The sequence below is a fragment of the Cavia porcellus genome, unplaced genomic scaffold, assembly GCF_034190915.1.
Source record: "Cavia porcellus strain 051 isolate PalLab524CR breed Dunkin Hartley unplaced genomic scaffold, mCavPor4.1 scaffold_1, whole genome shotgun sequence".
NCBI lineage: Eukaryota > Metazoa > Chordata > Mammalia > Rodentia > Caviidae > Cavia > Cavia porcellus.
In genome coordinates, this window is record NW_026947484.1 from 108,753,308 (window position 1) to 108,781,127 (window position 27,820).

At 38.4% G+C, this 27,820-nt stretch overlaps 1 protein-coding gene and 1 pseudogene across 2 annotated transcripts in view; both read left to right on the top strand.

The window, feature by feature from the left end:
• Snx27 (sorting nexin 27) overlaps positions 1–27,387 on the top strand; it is an 84,135-nt gene extending 56,748 nt beyond the window's left edge. Inside the window, exons 6-12 of one of the 2 annotated variants that reach the window (XM_005007793.4) lie at positions 114–192; positions 1,654–1,817; positions 14,037–14,126; positions 21,740–21,889; positions 22,214–22,342; positions 22,681–22,740; positions 22,840–23,626. In XM_005007793.4, the coding sequence (XP_005007850.1) occupies positions 114–192; positions 1,654–1,817; positions 14,037–14,126; positions 21,740–21,889; positions 22,214–22,342; positions 22,681–22,740; positions 22,840–22,848 (681 nt within the window). In that variant the 3' untranslated portion in view covers positions 22,849–23,626. The other variant, XM_003479022.5, reaches the window with a different exon arrangement.
• Positions 1,825–14,118, top strand: LOC134476951 (rab11 family-interacting protein 2-like; annotated as a pseudogene).
• Positions 27,388–27,820: the final 433 nt, after the last annotated feature.

Here is a 27,820-nt window from a genome sequence, read left to right on the forward strand (position 1 = left end):
AACTGAGGTGGCAGACCTTTCCCCTTTGCCCTCTCCCTCATGCATATACCCGTTTCCCGACAGCATTGTCTGACTTAGTTTTCCTAAATCATTCAATCCTGTTTGAACTTTAGGCTATTGCAGCAAAGGTTGGCATGGACAGTACAACAGTGAATTACTTTGCCTTATTTGAAGTGATCAATCATTCTTTTGGTAAGTGCTAATGGCTAATATTGAGTTTGGGGAGTATTTTATTCTAATACCATTAGACAAAAACTTTTCCCAGATAAGAATTTGAAGACAGAGGAAGATCCCACTAAGCAAATCCTGCTAAGCCTGATCATAAGGATTCCTGATCACTGTGGTTTGTTTTTCTTCTTTTGTTAGCACCTATAGATTACATCCAATACTGAATCTGATATTTGCATGTGGTACTTTTAAATCAGAGATTCAAAATTTATAATTTCCAGTAAAACAGCTTTAAATGGGGATGTTCTATTTAGCCACTTAGTTGGAGATTCCTTCATGCTTTCTGTAAAGATTTTTAAGACTAGCCTTTTGGTTTTAGAAGTTAGAAAGAGATACTTTATATGGGTGAAAAGCCTTTGTCTTAATGTGGATGTTTAAACTTCTGTGTGAAAATTTCCTTTTCCTAAAAAATTTTATTACATGGCAACAGGAAATTTCTATAAAAACTGGAGATGGTAGTCACAAGAGAGGAAGTCTGAGGGCTTACTCTGATGACATGGATTTTTTATAATTTATGAGTCTTTTCTACCTCATGTGTACACAAGCCTATGATCAGAAATGACATAGATAATATTGATCAGAGCTTCTTCATCCCAAGAGGAGAGTTTGGTGAATTTCAGTTGTCTTGCCATCCCAGGTCTAGAAACAGAAACTTTGATTCCCCTGAAACAGCCATCTCTTTTATCATATTTTTCTTCCCAACTCTTAAAAGCCTAACTAGTCAGATATAAATTATATTAGAAAGGATTGCTAGGGTACTAAGATACTTGAGTTCTATGCTTACATTTTTCTAAGCTTTAGCTTCACTTTCTATAAAATGGAGAATTATTAAATATGTCTTTCTCAGTGTTATAAAGCCAAGTATGTGTTAAGAGAAAATACACATACTTGGAAAGATAAGAGAAAATAAAAGAAATGGTGATTTATCCTGTTGTATATGGTTAGGAAGAGGTATCCTTATGCTGAAGACAGTTTTCATTTTGATGAATGCCTGAGGCTTTAGGGATAGAGTAGGAAGAGCCTTTCAGTTCTTAATAAAAGCAGTCTGTTAATGCCCATAGCCAGGTAAAAGCGGAGACTTTTGCTGAAGAGTAGATATCAGCTGTAACTTATCAGATAATGGTTGATAATTTCAAACTGAATTTGGAGTTGGTGCTATCTGCAGTCATCATGGTAACTGAAGGTCTTGCCTTTCAAATGATTTCAGACAGTTGGAGGTTGAACTGGCCGTAGTCATAGTTAGAAGGGATAAACTTAGCTAAACCTGAGTATTTTGTGTTCCAAGGACAAGAGCTTCTTGATGAATTTGAGCTGTGCTCTGTTTAATGAAAACCTACCATATTTGGTCTGCCTTCAATAGTTTATATTAGGGAAATTCTGTGTATATTTTTTTCACTACAACTTTTTTTTTGGTCTTTTTTTTAGTACGTAAGCTGGCACCTAATGAATTTCCTCATAAACTCTATGTCCAGAATTACACATCAGCTGTGCCAGGCACCTGCCTGACCATTCGAAAGTGGCTTTTTACAACAGAAGAAGAAATCCTCTTAAATGACAATGACCTTGCCGTTACCTACTTCTTTCATCAGGTGGGTGAACTGATCTTCCTAGGAGACAGGTTTCTTTTTCTGTTCGTGTGTAGTTGGTAATTTCCCAATTTATCGTGAATCCTTGGATAAGCCACTGTACTTCTGTGTCTGAGTTAAATTTGTAAAATATTCTATCCTATTTTGCAAAAGATAAATAAGTTAGAAGTGAAGATATTCTGGAATTTAAACAGTTAGTGATTTTTTTAAGACAAGAAAAATGAGCATTGTGAGTGTATACCTGTTCAAAAATTTTTCATCAATATTATATATATTGTGTGTCTGGGGAAAACAAATCATCTATTTTCCTCTGCTCTGATCCATAATCAACCAGAAGACTTAATGTGACCTCAAAAGATGTGAGGATTTCTCCCAGTCGGCACACAAACAATTCTGCAGTAGATACCATCTGACCATCATCAGATTTAATTCAGCTCTGATACTATCAGTGGCAATATCGGATCCCACAGTCAATGCTCAGTCTCCAAGACTACCCCCATTTTAGATCCGGTTACAATACCAGGCCTCTATAATTTTTTTTTTTTTTTTTGCCTTTAAAATTTTAGACCAACTGACCACAGGTTTTATTAATTTGTTAGAACAACTCATAGAACTTATGGAAACACTTTACTTAGCATATAATGGTTTGTTTATTTTTTTCTTCTTTTTCTTTTTATCCTTGAAATAAAATAGATTTGGAAAAAAAAATAGTAGTTCATTTTGAAAGATACTTTACAGGGTAGAAATAAAAAATGCAGAAATTAGAGTTAGGCCTGGAAAGCAGGAGTGTCCACATTCAGAGACAGTGTTTACCATTCTTTTGGCACATGGAGAGTTCTTACTTTCTGTGAGCTACATGTGTCTGCAGTCCATGAACTCCAGGATTTTATCCTTGTGAGTTTTTTATGGAAACTTTTCACTGCACAGACATAATAAAAGTATAAACAATCAGGTTGACATATAATGGGACAAGAAGGATGTGGTCTAATGTTGATACAGTAATGATAACAAGCAAGATCTTTCTATCCAAGTTCTTCTTGGCTTCTCTCTGCAGCATTCCTTTATAAGCATGGGAAAGACCTCTTTTGATATGAGGGCCTTATCAGAGGATGTCTTCATGGTCATTCTAATACAGGAAGATGGGAAGATTAGTCTATTTTAATTTCTGCAACTTGCCTTAGGGAAGAGAAATTGTTGTTTCTGTGACCTGCCTTATGTTCATATAAGGGGCTTTCTTAACAATTGTCTGCTCGGGTTGAATATTGGGAAAGCAGCATAGCTGATGAGTTCAGCTTATGAGTGTTTCATGGTGACTGTGGACTTCACTGTAGAGAAACTACAGCTCTAGTGTTTAGCTGGCATTGGAGAGCACAGTCACATGGCTGCAGGAAATAATGGAGAGGATCAGGTAATTTAAATAGGCTTTCAGTCCTCTTTTTATTAGCCACAGCCACTGCCTCACCTAGGTGACCACCTAGTGCTAATTCCTGAGCCTTTGGGAAATTTGTTGAAGGGATTCTCCATTTTGTCTTTTACCAGTGTAAAAATTCATTTCTTTTCCAGCTTTTCTATATTACTGCTCCTATATAATGTGTTCCAGATTACAGCATTTTGATCTGATCTACCCCTCGCTGATTCTTGCTGTTATTTTGGGTTTATGCTTTTAAAAAAAATTCCTTGGATTGGGCATGTAGTTCAATGCTACAGTAGTTATTTATCTAACTTACCTGTGGCCTGGGGTTTGATCTCCAGCAATACACGCACACATACACACATGCACTTATTTATTTTAATAAAATTTTAAGATGCAGTAGGAGAGAGATACTTGTTTTGCATTTGCCATCTTTACCTGGAAATCTTCTTTTGTGAAATAGTTCTGTAAGTATTTACACTTCATATTTGACATTAGGTATTTGTATTTTTTTTTTTTATCGGTACCAGGGGTTGAACTCACGACTGTGCGCTTGCAAGGCAGGCACTTATGCCACTGAGCTAAATTCCCAGCCCCTAGATATTTGTATGGATGTGTAATTTTTACAGTTATCCTAATGTAGATAAAAATTTTCCTTTTTCACATACCTATATTCTTTTATATGTCATTCATAAATGAATTAATGTACTATCTGTTAATTATTCCTTCTTACTACTTCTGAGCTATTTTTGAATGCAGGATTATAAATAATGCTACCATAATCTTTTTTAGTATCACTTTGTGTGTGTGTGTGTTTGATTTTTTTGTAGTGCTTTTGTGTGTGTGTTTGGTTTTTTTTGTAGGGATTGAATTCAGAATCCTTACATGTTAGGTAAGCAATCTGCTCCTGAGCTACCACTCTTTGCTATTTTCCTTTTAAGAAGCTACTGTTGCTCATTCCTTCAGTGTGGTACTAGATGTTGAACCCAGAACCTCACACGTGTTAGGAAGGCATTCTACTACTGAGCTATATCCCCAGCACTTCTGGTTTTGTTGTTGTTATTGTTGTTGTTTTTTAGACAGGATCTCACTATGTAGCTAAGGCTGGGCTTGAATTTGTAATCCTCCTGCCTTAGCCTTCCGTTAGGATTATAGATTTAAAAATCTGTCATTTTTGCAGATATTTCATCTATTCCATTTATTTTCCTTTTATATATTACTATTATTTTATTTTATTTCTTTAAGGCAGAGTCACACTGTGTAGTGCAGGCTGACCTTGAATTCCCTTATGTAACCTAGGCTAGCCTTAAACTCACAGGAGTTCCCCTGCCTCAGCCATCCGAGTGCTGGAATTACAGGTGTGTGCCTGGCTAGTATTACTGATTTTTGTTTAAAGAGATTGTAACATTTCATATAATGTTTATCTTTTGTAATTTCTGTTACTGAATTGAGTACATTTTCATGCTTTAATATTAAATGTAAATATACTACTTTTTTGTAGTACTAGGGATTGAATCCTATTCTTTTAAAATTCCCAATATTTTATTATTTTGTTTTCATTTTTTAAAAGTTCACTTTAATTTTTTTTTTTTAGTACTGGAATCAAACTCATGACTTTATGCTTGCCAGGCAGGCGCTTATGCCGCTAAGTTAAATCTGTGGCCCTAATTTTTTTCTTTCCTGAGATGGGCTCTCATTATATTGCCAAAACTGGTCTCCAGTATTTTTTTATTTTTATTTTCATTTTATTTTATTTTATTTTTGGTACCAGGGATCAAACTCACGACCTCGCGCTTGCCAGGCGGGCGCTTATGCCACTGAGCTAAATCCCTGGTGCAGTATTTTATTTTTAATATTTAATGCTTGAAAACTGTGAGCTTGATCTTTTACAAAAGTCAAGGAGACTGCTGGATTGAGGTAGAGAGTCGAGGGCAAGGGGGCAATGCTGAAGATACCTTCTGAACGTGTATTTTCTTCCCACAATGACCATCATTGTTAGGAACTGCAAGCATGTACTAAGAGACGCAATAGTCAAAAGAAGAATTCTTTGCTGGAGAGGGACTGGCCTAGTGCAATGACCTGGCTTATGAGTCTTGTCAACTGGCTTGCTGTAAACCACAGCACCTGGCTTCCTGTGCACCTATCCAGTGATGACAAAGACTTTTGGAACCAATACAATGGAATTTCTAGTTTCAGAAAAAAAAAAAAAAAAATTGAATGCTTTAGAGGCCCAGCTACAAGGAAGCAGGTGAGAAGCCAAGTTGTAGAGTCTGGGCCAGAGCTCAGGGGCCAGGCTTTCCCTCCCCTTTGCTGCCAGAGCAGTACCCAGCGTGGGTGCCACAGAACAGCAGAGACTAGAAGCATGGTGGGGTGGGGTGGGGGGTTCGCAGAGGCGTGAACAGAGTGGCCAGATGATGTGGGCCCCTGTACTTTTCCAGAGGAAAGGGACCACCAGAGCAGCTGTGATCCCACATTGCTCCCATGAGGCATTTTGACATCAGCCTTGGGGACATTGAGCAGCCTTGTATAGGCCTGGTTCTTTTAAATGCTCCCGCCAGGAAGGCAGTGATTTAAGGCGTTAGGCTTTCCTCATGGGAAGGGCACTGCCTGCACTTGTGAACTCAGTGCAGAGAGAGGACAGAATAATACTGTCAGAGCAAGCCCTAAAGTCATTCCTACTCTATTGCACAGGTCACAGTGCTTCACGGCAAAGATCTGAAGCCAGAAGGCAAAAGTGGCACCAGTGTATATACACTATAATTCATTTGGGCAAGAAAAAGTATCCTACCTTGTAGCTGACAAAACCCTTAAGCCAATTTGGAAGGAAGAGGCCTCCTCTGAGCCACTAGATTGCTAATGGAGGGAAATCCAGAGAAATAATTCTTGTCTTTAGTTATACACAGATCACTAGTAGGTCTGGATAAATTTCTAGGGCAGGTGGCAGTTAAGCTCAGTGACACCTTTGAGGACAAACAAAGAAGGAAAACAGTAGTTTGGATTAGAATCCAAACAAGGAAAAAGAGTCAAAAACAGGGATGCAATAAAGGTCAATATTCAGTTTATGAGGAAAAAGATGACAGCAACTATGTTTGACTTATCAAAGAAGGACAAAACAAGGTCTGCAAAATTAAAAGATAAGATGAAAGGTAGAAAAAATGGTGGGGTATTTTCTGATATGTCTTCTGCATTCATTCCAAGTACTCACATGCCTGATGCCAGCGTTGAGTTTCAAGTGGTGAAGTACAAATGAAATCCAAACTGAAAAAGCCTTTTCTTTTGGGTCCTCAGAATTTCTCTTTTGCACATTCATTGTCTGATTTAACTGAGTCCCACGCATCTTCTGAGAAACTAACGTGTGGTGCTGTAGGTGAAACACATCTTCTTGGATGCCAGATAGATTCCTTTGGAGCAGTTTCCAGAGAGTAGAAGTCTCAAATCTCCACACAGAAGGATTTTGAGCTTTTGCACTTTTAAAATGAACCAACCTGACAGCATTGTGGATGAAGGTAAATTGTCTTTTGGAAGACAAAATGACCTATTTGCAAACATGACTGCTTCATTACCCCCAAATTTGCAACATTGCCAAGAAAGGAAAATTTATTTGAAGAAAACTGTGAGTCATGAGACAATAATATGAATTTGTTTTCAAAATCAATTGAAGTAAGAAAAGGGAGCAAGCCTGTCTAACAGAGTGACTGGGGAAGAAAAGGCATCTGATAAACTTAACAGTGGGGGCTCTGATAATCCTTGTGACTTGAAATAAGTGAGTGCTTTAGTGAAAATCAGCATGACTATGTTAATTACGAGTCAACTAATCTGTTTGACAACAAAATTCAGAGCTTCAAATATGCCATCTTCAAAGTAAGCTTAATATTGTGGCATTAGTGCTATTTAGAGAAGTCTTGTACTTGAAAATAATAAATATTCCTTTTAAATACACGGATTTTTAAAAGTTTGCTTCATTTTACTTGAAATAGTTCTTATTTTTAAAATTATAGAGCCAAGCAGTGTTGCATGTATCTTCTGAATTGAACATTTTATCTTGGATGAATAGAAGATCCTTATTCCTTCCAGAAAAAAAAAAAAAATTAAATACTTTAAAGTAGCTGAATTTATTGTGACAGTAGGATCATTACAAGTTCAGGACCAGCCTGTGCTACAAAGTGAGCCCAAGGCCAGCCTGAACTGCATAGCGAGACCCTGTTTAAAAAAGACAAAAATAATAATTTATTATGCTTAATTTCTTTTTTATGAAGTTTAGCGTTGTGTACAGATATATACAGGGACACATTTAGTCTATTTTAGATCTTCTGTTGATCTATGCTTCCTTTTTAGACTCTGTACCCTCCCCCTTTCTTTCAAGTGAACGTAACCTTAAGATACTACTGTTGGGGCTGGGGATTTAGCTCAGTGGCATAAGCACCTGCTTTGCAAGCAGGCGGTTGTGAGTTCGATCCCCGGTACCGATAAAAATGAAAAAGACAAAAAAAAAAAAAAAAAAAAAAAGATACTACTGTTGCCAGGCATGGTGGTGCATGCCTGATACTTGGGAAGCTGAGGTAGGAGGATTGCTGCAAATTCGAGGCCAGCCAAGGGGTATGCAGTGAGTGTAAGACCAGCCTGAACTACATAGTGAGATCCTACTTGAAAAAAAAAAAAAGGGCTGGGGATTTAGCTCAGCGGCATAAGCGCCTGCCTTGCAAGCAGGCAGTCGTGAGTTTGATCCCTGGTACCGATAAAAAACGAAAAAGACAAAAAAAAAAAAAAAAAAAAAAGATTTTATTATCTTCCTAATAAAACAAAGATGAAATTTAAAACTGGATCTAGGCCTTTGTTCTTCGTATTTCTTAACTGAAAACACATCTGTCTTTATTTTCTTCAATCAGATTTTATTGGTACATTTTCTTTTTTTATGTTAAAGAGAAAAAAGAACAGAAAAATCAAGCAACAAAAAAAAAACCCAATAACAAAAGCAAAACAACAAAGAAGAAAAATAGCTATATAGGTTTTTGAAACAAGATGATAGAAATTTAACAGTGGTTGTTGTATTGCATGTGGTTATTTTCAAAATAGTTGATCAGGTTACCAGATACAAATTGGAACAAAACATTGAATTTTAAAAAACAAGACAGAAGGAAATCCCCCATAGTTGTTATAATGCATATTGTTATCCTCCTGTTAGAAGTGCAGACTGCAAACATTAGGCCTGCAAAGTCAATCAAATACAAACATGAAGTGTTTGTTGTTGTTGTTTTACTTTCAGTTGCTCTCATCTCAGCCTGACTTCTTCCAAATTAGCCCATTGCTTACCAGGAGTGAGGGGTGGGGTGGGATGGTGTGTTGTTCTCCTTGTCTCCCAGCCCACATACTGGCTGGCTTGTGGGAATGTGTAATTTGGCTTCTTGACTCTCCTCCTGTTCCTATTGGTATCTTTTAGATATACATAATGATCACATTCATCATAGTATCTTTTAATAGCCAGCATTCTCTTAGATACACAGTTGGGCTCAACACACTACCCATAGTGCCAAAGTGCTGGGATTATAGGCATGCACCACCATGTCCAGCACAATTTAGAAATATTAAGTATATTCATGTTATGCAATAGATAACCATAACTTTTTAGTCTTGCAAAACTGAAATTACATACCTGATAAACAATTCATTTCCCTTTCCCAGCTACCTTTGGCAGCCATACTTCTATTTCTATTAATTTGACTACTTTATTATTTGATTACTCATATAAGTAGACTTTTAATGGTATTTGTCTTTTTGGGGACTGGATTATTTCACTAAGCACAGTGTCCTCAAGGTCCATATGTAAAAGGATTTCCTTCTTTGTTTGCAACAGGATCTAGCTCTATAGTCCAGCCTGGCCTTGAACTCTAGGCAGTCCTCCTGCCTATGCCTCCTGAGTGCTAGGATTATAGCATGAGCCATCACACCCAGCTCCTTTCTTTTTAAGGCTGAATAATACATTTGTGTGTACACCACATTTTGTTTTCCCCTTCATTGGTGAATATACATTTTGGTTGTTTCTACCTCTTAGTCATGGTGAATAATGCTGCTATGAATGTAGGTGTGCAGATATTCCTTTAAGATCCATCCCCCCACAATATACCCAGAAGTAGTATTGCTGATTCATAGAGTAATTCGGTTTTTAAGTTATTGATGGGTCATTAGTGATAACAACAGTGTTCAAGGCACAAGTTTTTGTGTGTGTCTTGCAAGATAAATTTTTCCTGTACTTAATTTTGGATATTTATATGTCATATTTTGATGGTGGGAATATCTAATCTATTTTATCAGTTTTAAAGTACCATATATTGAAAGATGCACCATTATTTTATGTATTGCTAAGAAAGAAATCCTGCGTGTTAAACTGACAGATCACTGGTTGTAAGGTACATCCTAATTTCAGAAGTGTTAAAATGTGAAATAATGATAAGATTGATGATGATGATGATGATGATGATGATGATGATGATGATGATGATGAGCCTTTTTCTTAAAAAACTTAATAAGGTAGGAATTTGTGATAGTTTAAATTCTGGCTAAACCTGGCAGATTGCACACACACGTAAGTCACTCCTTCACGAAAGCTCACTAAAATAATGGTAATGGGGTTTTTAAAGACATAAACCTGTAAAGAAAGAGTACAGGGGAAGATACCAAAGGAGATGACAAGTGTCATCAATTTTTGAAAATGAATTATTTGAATAAATCTAGAGTAGTTTTGTTATTTGATTGTTATGGAAGAATTGGTGACAGAATTGGTTACTATTTATAAATTGGTTGATACAAATTAGATATTTGTAAGTAGAAAGTTACAAACAAAAACATGAAGCAGTTAACCTCAGAGAAAACAAAGTATATAAGAAATCACAGGTATAATATGTGTCTTAGGGGTGAATACTGCTTATGTACTTATAATACAAGTGTTGGTTAAACCTTTTTTTTGAGAATTTGGGGAAAGAGGAAGCAGGAATATGTGGTAAGAAAAACCTAAAGTTAGTGGTACAGGAACTCAAAAATGTCTAAAACTGACGGCTCAAATTATTAATGTAAGCATGACCTTTAGAATTATGGAAAGATGATCATAAAAACTGCTTTAAGTGCTTAAAAGAAAGCTGGATGTGGCAGTGTATATCTGTGATCCCAACACTCTGGGAGACTGAGGCAGGAGGATGGCAAGTTGTAGCCCAGCCTGTGTAGTTTTTGCAATTTATTGAATCTCAAAAATAAAAATAAGGTCTGCCAATGTACTTCGGGGTCAAGGTTCTGGTGAGTACTATTTTAAAAGTTTGGAAAAAAATTAAAATTAAGTAAGTTTGGAATAAAGCTTTGGGATCAGGAGATGGTCATTTCTATTAGGAACCTTTTAGTAGCATTTTTGTATTAACTATATAACTTTAAACATTTTTAAAATTAAAAACAAGGTGTTAGAGATTCAGCTCAGTGGCATAAGCGCCTGCCTGGCAAGTGCGAGGTCGTGAGCTTGATCCCTGGTACCAAAAAAAAAAAAAAAAAAAAAAAAAAGTAGTGTGGTGGTATTTATGTTTTCTATTCAAGCTAATCATGCAGTATAATTTTTATTAGAAATGAAAAAGGAGAGAACATTTTGCTACTCCATGTGAATAAATAGCTGAGAGGTGCTGGAGTAAATGGTCCCTCTGACTCACCTCTGCCTTGGGAAAATGGTCATTAAATATTTAGGTACTGTTTTGAAACAGACACCATCCTAGTGTTTGGGTTTTGAACAAAACAGAAATACATTGCTTTTATTTGGTCATCAGAAAAAGGATTGTAAAGCCTTTTCCTTTGGCTAAATCATATTTTAAGTTATAGTCCTCCCTTGTGTCCTCAAGGTATTGGTCTCAGGACACAGCACATACACACCATACTCTGCCCATGAGTACCAAAATCTGAGATGTTTGGGTCCTTTCTATTAAAGGAATAGATTTGTATATGAGTTCAGTATTTCTTTTTTTTTTTTTTTTTTTTTGTCTTTTTCCTTTTTATCAGTACCGAGGATCAAACTCACGACTGCCTGCTTGCAAGGCAGGCGCTTATGCCGCTGAGCTAAACCTCCAGCCGCGACTTCAGTATTTTTTCCTGTGTACTTTAATCTGTTCATTACTAGTAAAACCTAATAAAATATAAATGATATTAGGTAGTGATCATATATTGTTTATGGACTAATGACCCAAAAAGTATACATGTTAAATATAAACATAATTTTGTTTTTAAAAAATTGCTGTCTGCCGGGGATATAGCTCAGCAGCACAAAACCCATGGTGTTTGATTGTACGTTGGAAGCTTGACCAGACTAGTAAGTGACGGAGTGTTGGGGTTCTTCAGCACATTACACAGCAGTTCTTATTGCACATCCCTCTGTGTATATAATCCACTCTACTTAAAGAGCCCTCTTTTGTATGGCCAGGATTGAAGAAAGACTAGCATAACCTTTCCCATGGGCAGTTCCTGGCAGGACATTAATATCTTGTATGATTCTCTGAAGAACTTAATAGCTAAGTGATACTGACAATACTACTAGTTATGACTAGATATAATTTGTTAAATTCTTAACATATATTATCACATTTTATTGTGATCTATGAGATGAATATTATTCCCTTTTTATAGACTAAGAGAGTTTAAGTACTTTTCCCAAGTGCAATATTAGTAGGTGACAAAGCAAGAAGTAGAACTAGTCTTTTGTCACTGAATGGAACCAAGAACATCTCCCTAGAGAAGATGGCAACCTCAATTCACCTTGAGTAGGTTCTCAACTTTCAGTGCAGGAAAGTGTTTGAGAATGCATCAGTGATTGATGAATTAATTAGGCAGAACCAAAAAATTTATACTCAGAGAAGAGTGCAGGAGCTCAAGGAGTGAGACACATTGCAGGTATTTTATGTCTTGGGATATACTTTGGCTGATCTAGGATATTTATTTATTTTTTTATTTAGGTACTAGGAATTGAACTTAGGACCTTGTGCTTGCCAGGCAGGTGCTGTGCCACTGAGCTATATCCCCAGACCCTAGGATATTTATTCTTTGAATTATTTATCTTTTACCTAGTGTTTGTCAGGTTACCCATTAGAGAGCTGAAGCAAAAGCTGACTTTATCAACTAGGTTAAAATGTAAACCACTTGTGTTTGAAGTTTAGAGATTGGTACCTAATTAATAATGGGTTCCTTTGAGGGTGGATGTCTAGAATTTATGGATTTACAGAATTGGAAAACACAGATCCAACCTAGCTTTTGATATCTTTAAGACTTCGGGGGACTTAGGAGTGAGCAGGCTGGAAGAAAACAGGCAAAGGAGTGAAGAGGTGTCATAATTTTGGGTAACTTTGTGTGTCAAAGGTGTAGTTTTCTCAAAATTGCAGTTTCCTTATCCCCTTTCTTCCTACTTTTGTTTCTTCTATTTTACCTTGATTTTAACCCTAAACTTACCCAGTTGTCTACGCTGTCTCCCTTCATGACTGTGGTAAATATTTCTACTTAAATACTACAGTGCTGTTGATCTTCATTGCATTCTCTCCTAGGTGTAATTCATTTGGCACAAGAGCAGTTACAGAGCAGACATAAGTCAGTCTTGTTAAAAAAAAATTTTTAGACAACATCTTGTTATTTAAAAAGCCACTCTTCCTCTCTTTTGCAAAGTTTATGTGAATAAGTAAAAGTGAACAGTAAGAGAAAAGCTTTCTCTGCAGAGCCAGGTTGGGCCAAGTAAAACAGAAATAGCAAGATAAAAGTGCACTGTAGAGGAAGCAGGGTGGGTTATCATGATCAAAGCCACTGTAGCCTCTTAGTTTTTTTAGCTCCCTACTTCCTTAAGTTGAAATTCTATGCCTGCTTGCTAGAATCTTTTAATTCCTATAGTTAGCCTGCCTATCCTGCACTTACCTTTCTTTATCTCTTCACATGTATCCTTTATTTCAGTTGGGCACATCTGTTTCCTGCAGTGTTTGTGTATGGTGGTGGTGGTACTGGAGATTGAGCCCAGGATTTTCACACTGATCTACATCCCCATCCAGCCATTCATTCATGTTGAGATAGAGTCTCACTGAGTCACAGACTTGCCCAGGCTGGGCTTGAACTTGTGATCCTCCTGCCTCAGCCTCCAGAATACTGGGATTACAAGCATATGTCACCATGCCCAGCTTCTTGAATGTTTAGAGCTCAAATCCATTACTGTTTCCTGACTTTATCTTGTAGTTTTTCCTCACTTCTCCTTTCAAGGTTCACCCAAGGCTTCCCTAATAACTGTAATTAACAGTAAATACTCCTGTCCTGACTGCATATATCACTTACTGTCTAGACCTTGTATTTTGCTACATCATTGCTGCCTTTAATATGATATCATGCACTGTGTTTCACTGTTCTTTGTTTCTTATTTTGTTTTATATTTTCATTGGTTTTTAAAATGTTGAGATAGGGTCTTGCTGAGTTGCCTACATAGTACTCAACTTTGTAACTGTTCTGACTTAACCTCCCCACATAGGCACGCACCACCATATCAGCTCCCTTACTGTTTCCATGTGTATAAACTTAGCAGAGTTTAAGCCACTTGAGGAGAAAAAAAAAAAAAATCCCATGATTTTTCACATGCTTAGAACAATTCTTAAGCAATGCTACTCTTTAGTTACTCAAATTAATATGTCCATGTTGATACAGTTATGATGATAATCCAGGAAGATACAGGTTTTTCTGAAAATGCACCTACATTTCTATTTTTATCAAGAATGTGTTTGATAATGCCTCTTACATCCCCTTCTTCCCTGCGTTTATTTTGGTGATAGGCTGTTGATGATGTGAAGAAAGGTTACATCAAAGCAGAGGAAAAGTCTTACCAATTACAGAAGCTATATGAACAAAGGAAAATGGTCATGGTAAGTTTATGCCCATTAATACTTTTTATAAAATTCTCTTTTTACCTCTTAAAACTGTTTTTCTTGTACTTTGGTTTCTCTTCCTATCGTATAAATCTTTCACCTTAAAACTATTCTTTCTGTCATTTTTGAAATGTACTGGGATTAACTAATTTTTTAAAAAGTACGGATTTTGATGCAAAAAGACTTTAACGTAAAATCCATTGTGTTCCTCATTGACACACAAAAAGCTAGATTACTAGAGATATGCATATAATTTATTAGTAATAACTGAACAGAATTCTTTCTGATTTAAAAGAAGTACTAAAACAGGTATGTAAACATCACTATATGATAAAGATGAGATTATAGAAGAACTGGTATTTAGATTGTGTGTGTGTGTGTATATTTTACTGTGGATAGAACCCAAAGCCTCATGCATACTAGTCAAGTGTACTGCTGGGCTGCTTCTATAGCCCAGGTATTTAGATTTTGATTTAGTAATAGCAAAATCATTTGTTTCTACAACTTCCATTTCTGTATTTGCTTAGACATTTATGCCCAATAGCACTTTTGATTTGTACAGTCTAGAGCTATGATACTCAGTTTGCCAGCTACAAGCCTCATGTAACTATTTAAATCTAAATTTAAATTAAATTTAAAATTCAGTGCTTCAGTCACACTACCCACATTTCAAGTGCTAAGTAGCCACACATCAGCTATAGAACATTTTCATCACCATAAGAAATTCTATTAGATAAAGCTGCCTAAGGTATTCCCTAAAATGTTTTAAAATTAGTTTTGTTTGCATCTGCCATGATACAGGGATGGAAATTGTAAAAAATAAAAGTAGGAAAAAACACTTACAGTAATTCTCAGTTGAGCCGGGGGTTTAGCTTAGTGGCACAAGGTTGTGAGTTTGATCCTCAGTACCAAATAAAATAAAATTAAAAATTAAAAAAATTTTTTCAGTCCAAATTTTTAAAAACTCATTGTTTTAAACTTTCTTGTTAGATACACATGTAGTTGAATTTTTTCCAATTACAACTTAATTTCACCTAAGATAGTCTTGCATCTGTAATGATTTTATAGGTCATGTGAATTATCTTGTATATAAATGTAGTTCTTATGAGGGAGTATTCATCACTTAAATTAGTTGAGTTGGAATAAGAATACAAATAAGTCAGCCATTGACTCTAGAGCATAATCTTATATTTAGATAGGATATTCATTATACTACTATGATGAAAAGTAATAAATCTCTTTGCCTTAAAAATATTGCCAGAGACCAGGTAGCCATCCATCTTACCAGTGTTCTACATATCAGCATGCTAACATGGAAAATGCAAAAATCTTTTAAATAAATTAAATGCTGGCAAAATTTTAGTTAGGACATTTTTCTGTGTGTGAGACAGGATTTTAAAATGCAACTTCTGCCAGGTATGGTGGCACACTCCTGTAATCCCAGTACTTGGGAAGGTGAGGCAGAAGGATCATTGCGAGTTTGAGACCAGCCTGGGCTACAAAGTGAGCCCAAGGCCAGCCTGAACCACATAGCCAGCCCTTGTCTCAAAATATAAAAATAAATAAATAAATAAAATGCAACTTCTGTCGGGCGTGATGAAACACCTTTGTAATTCCATCACTCCAGAGGCAGAGATAGGAAGATCACTGAGTTCGAGGCTACCTTGGGCTACATAGTGACACCCTGTCTCAAAAAAATCAATAAAATGCAGTGTCTACCTATTAAGATAACATTGTCTCCTATATAATAATACATTATTCTGACTAATATATTTGCATTTCTTCAGTGAAAAGGCAAATTATTTATGGGCTTCAACCTCTATAATAGTTCTTTGCTTTTGTCAAAGCCAGTAAAGTCTTCCTGTTACTGAAAAGAGAAGAAATTAATTTCTTAAGATCTTCTGATAATATCAGTATGTAATGCATATTATTTCTTTGTATAGATAGTACTCTGAACACACTATCCTATTTATGTGTTTAACAAAAAATACTTGTTGACTGCCAAGTATGTGCCAGACACAGTACAAAGTGCTAGAGGAATAAATAAATTTGGGTTGTTCTTTGGCAAAATGTGGAAACATTTTGCCAAAGGATTAAGTAAGCACAGAAATCTATTATGAAATCGTTTTTAGACTCAAGTTCATAATTTCATAATCACTTACTTATAAAAAAAGTACAGTTGATACACGTTTTCCCACAAGTCATTGGCATGGAGCATAAAATATGCTTAAACATTTATAGAATTCCCATGTGTTGGAAACATATGCCAACATAGAAGTATATACTAACTTCATATTGCTATAGATTTTGAAGAAAATCTCAACAAAGCTGGAATTTTATGTATTCAAATAACAGTGTCAAAGACAGCCTATTGGGTCATATGTACCTTTCAGAGCCCAGAGATCCTGGTGCCATTAACTATAGCAACTTCGTAAAATTGATAGACCTGCAGTGAAGTCACAGCACTGCACTTATTTGCCAAATCACCATGAGTCCTGCAACAGCTCAAGAAACTTACTAGTTTGCTTTCTTTTTTGGAAGATGAGAATGTTCAGATTGACAGCTGTTGAGGTAGAATCTTGACAATATAAGATATTGTAAGCTTTATGTAAGTTCCTTTGTCCTCCAGATACGAGACAACTCATATGCTTGCTGTGCATTTTTGTTTTCTGCTTGTTTACAAAGTTAGATTGAATCTCAGGTTTGGAGGATTGAGTCTTCCCTCCTCTCCTCCACTCTCCTTCTGTCCCCTCCCCTTATTTCTCTCTTTCTGTATTCTCAAACAGTAAACAAGTATAGTTTATGATTTGCTTATTTGGAATAGCCTAATTTGCCTTTGTTGAACTGACATATTGTCCATAGCTGTAGCACCTTTAATTCATAGGGTCTCATCTGAACTGACACATATTGGTGTTTCTTAATGTAACTTGTAATAATTTTAGATGAGACAGTATGTATGAAAGTTTTTCTCAAAGTGTGGTTGCCAGCCCACTCCAGTGGTGATTGCTTGCAAAGCCCCTTAAAATACAGATTTCTGGACCTCACCTCACATTTAGCATAGCAGAATGTCAGGGGTTAGGACTTGAAAGATTTTCATTTTTAAAAAGCATACTTTGTGATCCTGAAACTTTGGGTGATTCAGAATCACTACTACTCTTAAAGAGTTTCAGAATTGGCTCCCAAGGTTCCTCTCAATCCCTTGTTTAAATTTTAGACCTGCTTTGACTCTTTGGTAAGTTGGTTGAGAGAGCAGTTTCTTCAAAGTGGACCTTGACCCATTCACTTGAAGTGTTCAGCTCAGTTAAGTACTGAGTCTCTTTGTGTGTGTTAATAACTGCCCTATTTCTGTGTTTACCTGTGTTACTGAATATTGAACATCTATTAAATGTCCCTTACTGTAACTGTCTTTGTTACTTAAATAGGACATGTAGTAAGTATGTGAGCCAAGGAAGGTAATTCAGGATGCTTATCTACACACACTTGATATGAGAAGAGAATTGGTGGGACAACTATGTTTTAAATAAATTATAAATATGTTTAAAAGCAAAAATTCACCTTTTCCCAATTTTGGAGTGATTTATGCTTTTAAGTGTTTCTTCTCTGTAGGTTTTGTGCATACCAAGAAGGTAGCTTTTGCCCACTTAAAACTGAAAAATGCAATTGAACCTGAGAATCTTAGAAAACCTTAAATCTACCAGTGACACTTTACCTCTGGCCTCTCACCAAAGGTACAGGAGCCCTTAATTTTCACTCAGGTGATCATTAGGACTTACCATCAAGTAGAAGTCCCCTGACAGTCTCTTGCTTTCCAGGACCACATTCCCTAATGTGGAGGGACTGACTGCCCGTTGTTAGGAGTAAAGAGGGCACGCAATCCACTTTCCCACTTCAGTCCCTAGTACCACTTTAGACCTTTCTGTACTCTCATTTCTTCTCTGACAGCCTCGCAGGTATCATCCCCCCAGAAGAAAGCTAGAATCTGAGAAATTTAGATGTCTTTTTTGAGATAGGGTCTCATTATGTAATGCAGGCTGACCTTGAACTCACTGTGATCTTCCTGCCTCAGTCTCCCAAGTGGTGTGATTACAGGTGTGCAGCACCTTACCTGGCTGAAATTTAGATTTCTTACCCAAGGGCCAGGCACGGTGGCCCATGCCTATAATCCCAGCAGTGAGGAGACAAGGCAAGAGAAGATTGCAGCAGCTAGATCAACCTGGGCTACATGGTGAGTTCAAGGACAGTCTGAACTGCCTACTGAGACCCTGTCTCAAAATAAATAAGTAAATAAAAATAATTTTTAGAAGGGTGTGTAGGAGAGTCAAGGATATGGCTCAGCAGCACAACATCTGGCAAGCACAAGGTACTGAGTTTGATTCCAAGTACAAAAAAAGATGAAATCACATAACCTATCAGAAGTAGAACTAAAATTTGAACCCATATCTGTCAGGGTCTGATGCATATGTTTTTCCCTGTATCAGGAAACAGAGTAGCAGCAGAATCCTTAATTTCCAGCAGAGGGGAGTCCCCAAGTAGAGTAACATTTTTTTGTTTTCTTTTTGAGGAACTGGGGAATGAATTCAGGCCCTTATGTGTGCTAGCCAAGTATACTATCACAGACCTATACCTCCCTATCCCTGGAAAGGCTTCGTAAGATCACAAAGAAAGTGTTTTAAGATATGCAGAGTGCCACGTTTCTTCAGATTGAATGCTAATTGTAATCTAATTCTTCCTAATCTCTGTCTTTGTCATATTGCTTTTGTCAAAAAAATTTATACCACAGAATTTCCAATTAGGAATATGTCAGAAATGTTTGTTCACTCAGTAGTGGTGCTTCTCAAGGAAGAAACCTCTCAACAGGTGCGTTTGTTATATGTAAGTGTGTTTTGTCAGGGACACACAGAACTAATCTCAAGGCTCCATGACATCCACTGGCATTTGCAGAAGTCTTAAGGTGCTCACTGAGCATGTCAGCATTTCTGATGGCTATGTTGGGATGACTTGAGTTGGATACTGGAGACCTGGTTGCAGAGACCTCTTTAACACTTTATTACATTTTCACACACATAAAGAAGTTAAAAAAAATACTACAATAAACCTTCATGTATTCATTACCTAAATTCAGTAATCTTTAACTTCCTGTCTTTCCTATTCCATCTGTCTCACATGCTTTTTCTCTCTGGAGTTTTTTTTAGGGTTTTGTTACACTGTTGCTGTTGCTTGTTTTGTTTGTTTAGTTTTGGTTTTTGCGGTGCTGGGGATCAAACCCAGGACCTTGTCTGTGCTAGGCAAGTGCTGTATCATTAAAAACTATGAACTATATTTCCAGCCCCTACTCTGAATTTTTAAAAAGTAATAATCAGATACATCTTTCACAGGGATTTTGTACACACACATCTGCATGTGCATGCGTGTGTGTGTGTGTATCATGGGGGGGGGCATTAGGAATTGAACCAAGAGGTGCTCAACCACTGAGCTACGTCTACATCCCAGTCCTTTTTGAGACAAGGTTTGACTGAATTGCCAGGACTGACTGTGACTTGTGATCTTCTCACCTCAGTCTCCTGGTTAATGGGGGTATAGGTGTGTACCCCATACTCACCCTCACATGCACAGGACATTCTTAGGAGGGCAAATGGTTGAGCCCTCTGGCTAATGGTAATGGAGCTTTAAAATATATATATATATATATATATATATATATTTAGCCATCACTTACCAACTTCCTAATTATGTACCAAGTACTATGTATATTTAATGTTCATAAATAACACTGTGATGTGGGTACTATTACTATTTCCCACTTTATAAAAGAAGAAACTAAGGATCCTGGCATTGAGCAATTTGACAAAAATTTAAGTAATTTTTGTCCCAGATTGTACAGTTAAGAAGCAAAGAGGCCAAAATTGAAGTGCAGGGCAGCCAGGCCTGAACTCTTATTCACTCCTTGCTATACTGCTCTCTGCCCCAAGTTTTGCTACTTATTATAACCCCAATCCTCTCCTATTCCACCCACCTCCTATCATAGTTAGAGGATCAGGGGTTTGTTTTTGTTCATAATACTGTATCAGGATTAAACAGTATTCATGTTTATCACTGATACAGAAAGAATAAAAAGAATACAATGAAAGAGAAATGAGAGGGGAAAAATGATATGAGTAAAGTATTGTGGCACTTCTCATTTCATCCTGTCTCTGTACTCTTGCTACCCTCTTATAATTTTTCCCCTTAAAATTGCTATTGTTTTACCAAAACAGAAATGTAAAGCAAGAAAGGGAACATGTGCGTGATCCCCTCCCGGCCCAAGTCCTGAATTCTTCTGTTTCTGGTGACAGTAGCTGTGGTCTTGAGTGCCACTCACCAGTAGGGGCCCTATGTGGCCTGTGTCCTTTCTTTTCTCGTTTGGTAAAGCAGAACGTGTGTTCTAAGCTCACTGCTGTCTCGTTGAAGTCAGCTCCAATGCTGAGCTTTTGCCTTCTCTCAAGTACTCCGCACACACTTCAGTGTCCCTGCCCTTCCTGTGTGGCATCCACTGGTGTGGCGCTCAGGACTGCTTGCTTGTTCCATACGCATTGTGATCACTCAGAGGAAACCGGGACAGACACCATGGTTCTTTCCTCGGATTTTTCTTTTCCTGTTTCTCTTCTACTCATCTTTTACACTTTTAACTCTCAGCTCTCAACAGAACAGTGAGTTGGATAAAGAAAGGCCTACTTTACCTGCAGAGGAAAAAGAACAAAGGGTAGAGTTAGCATCAGTAATTGAGTGCTGCATCTAGGTTAGTCTTACAGCCTTATACCTGTGGCCATTCATATATGCCATTTGGTTTTGGTTCTCTGCTTTTTAAGGAGCCATACAAACAGATCTAGGGATCACTAGGGCTGATTTTCAGGGCTGATGATGGAGGAGGGGTCTAGAAATTAAACCCTGGTTACACCTTGGTTGTGCCCATTATTCTTACCTGTGACCTCAAGATTATTTTACTTTATTCTTGGTTATTATTTTTACTTTATTCTTGTAAAATGGCTAGTTTATAAATTTCTTTCAGTTTTAATATTTTATAGGTGTGAAATGAGTAACTTAGTCTTCATCACTGATATCATTGTAACTTTCGGTTGGAGAATAGCCAAACCAAAAGCATTATCTTCCTTTGTTAACTGTAAGGATAGATTAGGTTCTCATAGGGCTGGGGATTTAGCTTAGCGGCATAAGCGCCTGCCTTGCAAGTGCGCAGTCGTGAGTTCAATCTCTGGTACTGATAAAAAAAAAAGTTAATTAAGATTAGATTCTTATCTCTGAAGTGCAGTGAAAATAGAGGACCAGACTAAATGCTGTTTTGAAGTCCTGCTAGCCCTGCAGGTCTGGATTACATTGTCTCTTCTCTGGTTCATTTATGTATCTTATGTAAGTAGATATTTGTGGATTGCAAATGTGAAGGCTGATGCTGGGAGCAGCTATAAGTCACAGAGTCCTGTGCCAACTTGGGGCTAATTGTGAGACTGGAGGCCAGGTTGGGAGGTGATAGGGTGAGAATACGGTACACTGGTATCTGTCAGCAGCTCTTCAGTTGCTTTACTTCCTGGTAATACTGTTTCCCCTTCCTTTTCCCCTAGTACCTCAACATGCTAAGAACTTGTGAGGGCTACAATGAAATCATCTTCCCCCACTGTGCCTGTGATTCCAGGAGGAAGGGGCACGTTATCACAGCCATCAGCATCACGCACTTTAAACTGCATGCTTGCACTGAGGAAGGACAGCTGGAGGTGAGAGTTCAGTGTGGGCTGAGTAGGAGTACTGCAAATGGATACTTCCATACTCATTTGCTGTGTTTCAGTTTCTCTTTGAGGGGTAATGAAATCAAAACTGTATTTTCATTGGAGTAAAAAGCAGTGAGTGGGTCCAAACTGATCTGATGCTCAAGTTCACTGGCTGCTTCCCCTGATTGTTGTTCCTTTGTTATAGTCCTTTCCCAGAAATGTTGCAGAGGTTTCCTTTCTTTTATCTTCTGCTATCTGGCTCAGAACTCCCTCCCCTAAGCTCCCCAGAACTCTCCAACTCAAACTCTAGACTTATTCTTGGTTGTCTAGAACCAGGTCATAGCATTTGAATGGAATGAGATGCAGCGGTGGGACACAGACGAAGAAGGAATGGCCTTCTGTTTTGAATATGCACGAGGAGAGAAGAAGCCCAGATGGGTTAAAATCTTCACACCTTATGTGAGTAGGACATGGGGAGGGATATGTGGGGAAAGTAGGTTGGGCATCAGTTTTTTTTTTTTTTAAAGCTAAATACATAGAAACAGAGAGATGTCACTTGCTTGAAATCAGTCAGAACCTATTTGAATCCGTACACCCCAAGTTCATCCTAAGATTGGCAATTTCACATGCCGCTTAACTCATAATTACCACTAGAAGGAGCTAGAGAGCAACAGATGGCCAGATTTGAGTTTTGTAGTACTTAGAGCTTTTTTCTAGTCTGGCAGGAGTTCAAAGGTTTAGCCCCATGGTGCCTGGTCTTGAGGAGTGAGTGAGTATTGCTACTTTTTTCTCCCCAGTTTAATTACATGCATGAGTGCTTCGAGAGGGTGTTCTGCGAGCTCAAGTGGAGAAAAGAGGTATTTCTAAAGACTTCTTAAATTAACATCTTCATCTTGTAATTTATAGGCCCATTGCCAAATAACCTAGGACCCTCACCGCCATTTCTGTCTTTCTAGGAATATTAGTTAGAAACTGGTTATCTCATGTGAGCCAGGACGTTCTTCCTGCGGGGCTGGCTTCTGGATGGTGAATGGGCTGTGCAAAAAAGCCTAGCTTCCTCCCTTGTCTAGAGGGTGGACTTTGGCTACAGGCTCTTCTATCCTCATGATTTCATGGACCCTCTTCTGACTATTGTTGGGTTGTTTTGTTTTGTTTGTTTGGGTCTCTGTCCTCCCTCAGTTTTAGCCATCTGGCTGGATGGATGATGACAGAGTCCTTCTAGACTAGTGGTGGCAAACCTATGACACACATGGGCTGTTTGTATCATTGAAAGCTCTACAAGGTTTGCCATCACTGTTCTAGACTAACCAAGAATGTGTATGCAGGGGAAAGTTTTTGTTATGACAGGTGCTAGAACAGAATTTAACGATTATAAATAATTAGCTGTTGGTTGTCAAAGAAAATTAGTGGATAAAGAAGTGAAGTTAGAAACATGAAAATTTATATTTTTTAGTATGATAAAAAAATTGGACTCTAGGAATCACATCCAAGTCTCCGTGTACTCTATAGTTTGGCTAAATCAGTCTCCTTAAGTCTGACTTTTCTTTCCTGTAAAACAGGAAGACTTAGCTGGGTGATTAATATTCGACATCCTTCCAGTTCTGAAAGGCTATGATTCGTGGTGGGAAGTCTTGTCAAGGGAAGAGGCCAGATAGAGTCATCCAGTCATATCATTTTAGCTTTTATTTGAGGATTGTCTCCAGATCAGAGGAGAGACGGCTTCCCAATAACTTTTTTTTTTTTCCCTTTCAGAACATTTTCCAGATGGCGAGGTCACAGCAGAGAGATGTGGCCACCTAGCCTTTCCTTATTCCCTTCCTTTTTCACCATCATCCTCTTATCCCTTTCATCTCCCTTGTCAGACAGAGTAACCATTAACAGAAAAGAAAAAAGTCATTACATTCAGATGCCCTAAATTAAATATTATTAATAACTCCCTCTGGAATTGAGCTGGTAGAGAACAGATTGGTCAGTACCAGAAGTCCACTGAGATAAGATAGGAAAAGAAATAAGCCCAACCAACTCACCAAAGGTATCTTTATCCATTTTCCTGGGCCTCGTACCAACAGACACTCCTTGTATATTTTCAAAACTGGAACTATGAACTTCATCCATTTGCACTGTTCAGACATATATATGTATGTATGTAAAAAATTATATATACACAAATTAGCTGCACGTATATACATATATATATTTCTTTTTAAATTTCATATTGATGGCAGTACCTTTTTTAGCTTGTGTTTTTACACACCTTTCACTAGAATTCATGACCCCTCTCTCTCATTCTTTATTTTGAAACAAACTTTAAAAAGGAAAAAAAAAAATTACAGGAAAAATACCTCTCCTCATGAAGGACTCGAAAAGTTTACAACCTGCTTGGGTTTTTCCCCCTTTTTTGTATTGAGTGCAGTTTCTGGCTCATGGGTTGCTGTCGAGTCTGAGGAGCAAGGAGTGTAGTGTCTTTATCTTCCAAGAGGACACAGGGAGGAGAAATGGGTGTTTCTCATGGGCACAAGGCTGAGATCTACAGAGAGAGAATCTGAAGACTTGGTGTCGTCTCTTGATTTTAAAGACAGTTTCCTGGTCCATCCCTGTCCCACTTACGGCTTCCTGGCTTATTCTGTACTCCTTCATGCTTCCTTGGGGCCTCTGGTATGTTTTTCCTCAGCTGCCCAGAGTGGAGTTGAGCATGGGCTTAAGAAGTTGATGCTGCAAGAACCCAGAACACTTCATGGTAGTAATTGCTGATCTTGCCTTTTCTGCAGCAGGGGTGGCATTAGGGACCAGAGTAAAGCTGATATGTTAGGCACAAAGGTTAGATTTGCAGAGAGAAAAGAAACGAAGTGATACCTTGTGTACATAAGACTTTACCTACTCCATTCCTGAACTGGAACCACCCATAACTATTACAGTTTATGTAACATCCTTAAACAGCAGTATTGGGGAAGGACCTCACAGTATCCTCAAGACCTTAGGGAAACTTAGGTCTGTGGTCTGTGCCAACCAAGCCATAGCCCTGCCTGAGCCAGTGAGGACCCAGGAAGAAGTGGAAATGTGGTCAATTTAAGTGACATCTCCACCTTCTGTTTAAAAGGAGACTCAAGGAAAACTTTTGTATTCCTCAAACCGTTGCTCATCTGACCTTGCAGATAGACCTTTTGAGACATACAAGCTACGTCCCAGGATCAGAGGCCAGGGCTGATGCATAAGGCAACATTCCCAGACTCTGAGCTTGGTATCCATTGCATAAGGAACACTAAGTCCAGCTCAGGTGCCACTGAAACATATCTTTGAACCGTTTTTTGTTTTGTTTGTGTTTTTTTTCTTTGCTCCCTTTCATCTTCTCTTCTGCCTTTTCTAGTTGGGAGGCAGTCAGAATTGGTTGTAGTCTGCTCCATTGAGCAGTGTTGGATTGGTTTGAAGTTACTATTTTGTAGCTTGTTTTGCAGATCATTGTGAGGCCATCTTTCTTTCATTTCTCACTGTTATCCTAGTGGCCATAGGCCACCAGGGCAGTGTGAAATCACATAAAACATCCTATCCTCTCTACTTCTTCACATCCAATCTAGGAAGAATCTCAGATTTCAAAACACTAGAATGCTGAATGTTTATCATTGAAGAGGGTAATCCCTGCTTTGAAGGCTTTATTTAATACAGGATCAACTCCTTTTGGCTTAAATGAATTTAATAATGAGCCAAAGGACCTTAAAAAGAAAATAGGTTGATTTTCCACTCCAAGCTGAAGAGGCCTTTGAACTAGCTTTGTTCAGAAAATAAAAACAGCGACAGTGCATCCCCACACACTCATGGTGGGAGAGGAATGACAGGCCCTGGAGTCTGCAATGACAGACCAAGTGCCAGCCTCTGGATATGAGACATGAGGAGTTGGAGGCCCCTAGAGTGGCTGCATGGTGCTGTGTTCCTTTTCTTGAATAACATCCACTTGGTGTTTGGGGATTGAATGAGGGACTCCATAGATAGTGGACCTATTGGCAGGATCTGCTTAGGACCGGCTTCTACTGGAAGCCGTGCCACTAACAAAGCACCAAGCTGCAGCAAGGAGGGAGACTCTGTAGGATGTGGTGCCTTTTCCTTTCTCACACCAGGCCTCCCGCAGTGGAGGCAGAGGTCATTGTGGCAGTGGAAGTCCATAGGATCAAGCTCTTCTTTGCATGAAGCAGTGTTAGGTGTGACTCTACTTCCCCCTCATCCCTTGTACTTTGTTTCTGTAATCCCTGCTACTTTCCTTAGTCCTAGCTTCTGCCCAGGGAGACACCTACCCAGTCTTTTACAGTTTGACTCTGAAACAGGAGGGCCTCCCTGCTTGCCAGCTTCATCCCAGCAAAGTCAGCAGGATCTTCCTGGTTTCTCCCTGTCATCCCCTCCGCTCTGGATTTCTGTCCTGTGGGGCAAAAGCTTAGAGTTTTTATGGAACAAGAGAAAATTGAGACCCCGAGGAGCTTGTCTCTATAGAAAGGCTCCTTTGGCCCATACTTTGAGTTCTCTGCTTTTCATACTTTCACTTGATTATCTTTCTAGCCTCCCCTTGCCCTAAAATCTGCACAGGATGGCTCCAGGCCTAAATATGCTTTCACTGTGAGGAATTAGATAAATATTCCAATGTCCTCATGCTGGCCCATTGCATTTTATCCTTTAGTTACCCAGGCCAGTCGTTTTGAGTTATCTCTCATAGCTCCAAACCCAGTGACCAGGGCACTGACAGGTGTGACAGACAAATTCTGTCTCATCTCAAATTTGCCAACTACAGGTCTGGCTCCTAAGCAGCAGTTTTCTTAAAGGGAACTGCTTCTAGGTAACCTGAAGTTGCCAGATCTGGAGCACCACTGTGCCCTCCTCTCTGTCTGTTACACTGTCTGGCTGAACTGATGTAGCAGGAGATCTCAGCATACTACTGTTCTTCACCAGCTTCACTGGGTCACACTGGCTTCCTGTGGGAGGGAGTGTGTGGCTGATTACTGCTCAGAGAGGGAGGAGGGAGATGCAGGCAATGGGGTGCTTCTATGGCCCTCACCTTCCTGTCCTGCCTGTGGTTCTTTCCCCTAATCCTGACTATATATCATGCCAGCACAGCAGCAGTTCACTCCTCAGCAATAACCCCAAGCGTGTTGAAAGTTAGAGCCCTGGGGAGAAACAGAACTGAAGAGGGGAGTGATGTAGGGTGAGGCACTTGGCCAACTGCTAACCTTAGCAATTTTCTATCATACCCCCTTTAAGCTGGTGAGCTGGGCGTCAATTTTTCCCAGGTCATGCACACTTTTAATTTATTTGAGAGAAACTCTAATTGTATTTTCACTGCAATATCTTGTATTTTTTATTTGTGATTTAAAAAATGTGAAGAGAAAATACACAGACGTATAATGGCTAACAGTGTTTCTTTCGTTCCTTGTTCTAGAGCTAACCACTCTAAAATTGTTTGGTAACGTCACTTAGTGTAATTAATTGTAACATATTCTTTTAAATAAATTGATTTATTGATGAAACAGTTCTTTTGTTTCCTAAAATAAAAATCCTTTGGGGGTGTATGGGAGGAAGTAAAAATAAACCTTTGAGTTAGAACAGTCAACCTGAAAATGAGCAGGAACTCTAAGCAGTTTCCCTCAGTGGCTTGTGGGGCAGAAGCTGGGAAGGGCAGGGAAAGGAGAAAACGAGGGAGGTCCCTACTTCAGCCCTGTCCTCAGTGGCTGCTTGGAAACCTCTTCTCCCTCAGTTCTCAGAGTGGATGGAGCCTGCCCCTCCTGGCTACCACCTGTCACAAAGTCCATTTAGTTACAGGACTCCTTTCCCAGCTGAATACAGATAAAGCCTAAGAAAGCCCTCCAGACAGATCTCAGCACTGTCCTCTCAGCAACACCTATGTGCTTTTTCACTTCTCTATAACTCAGAAAACTCTCTCTTGGAGATCTGAGAGTGAAA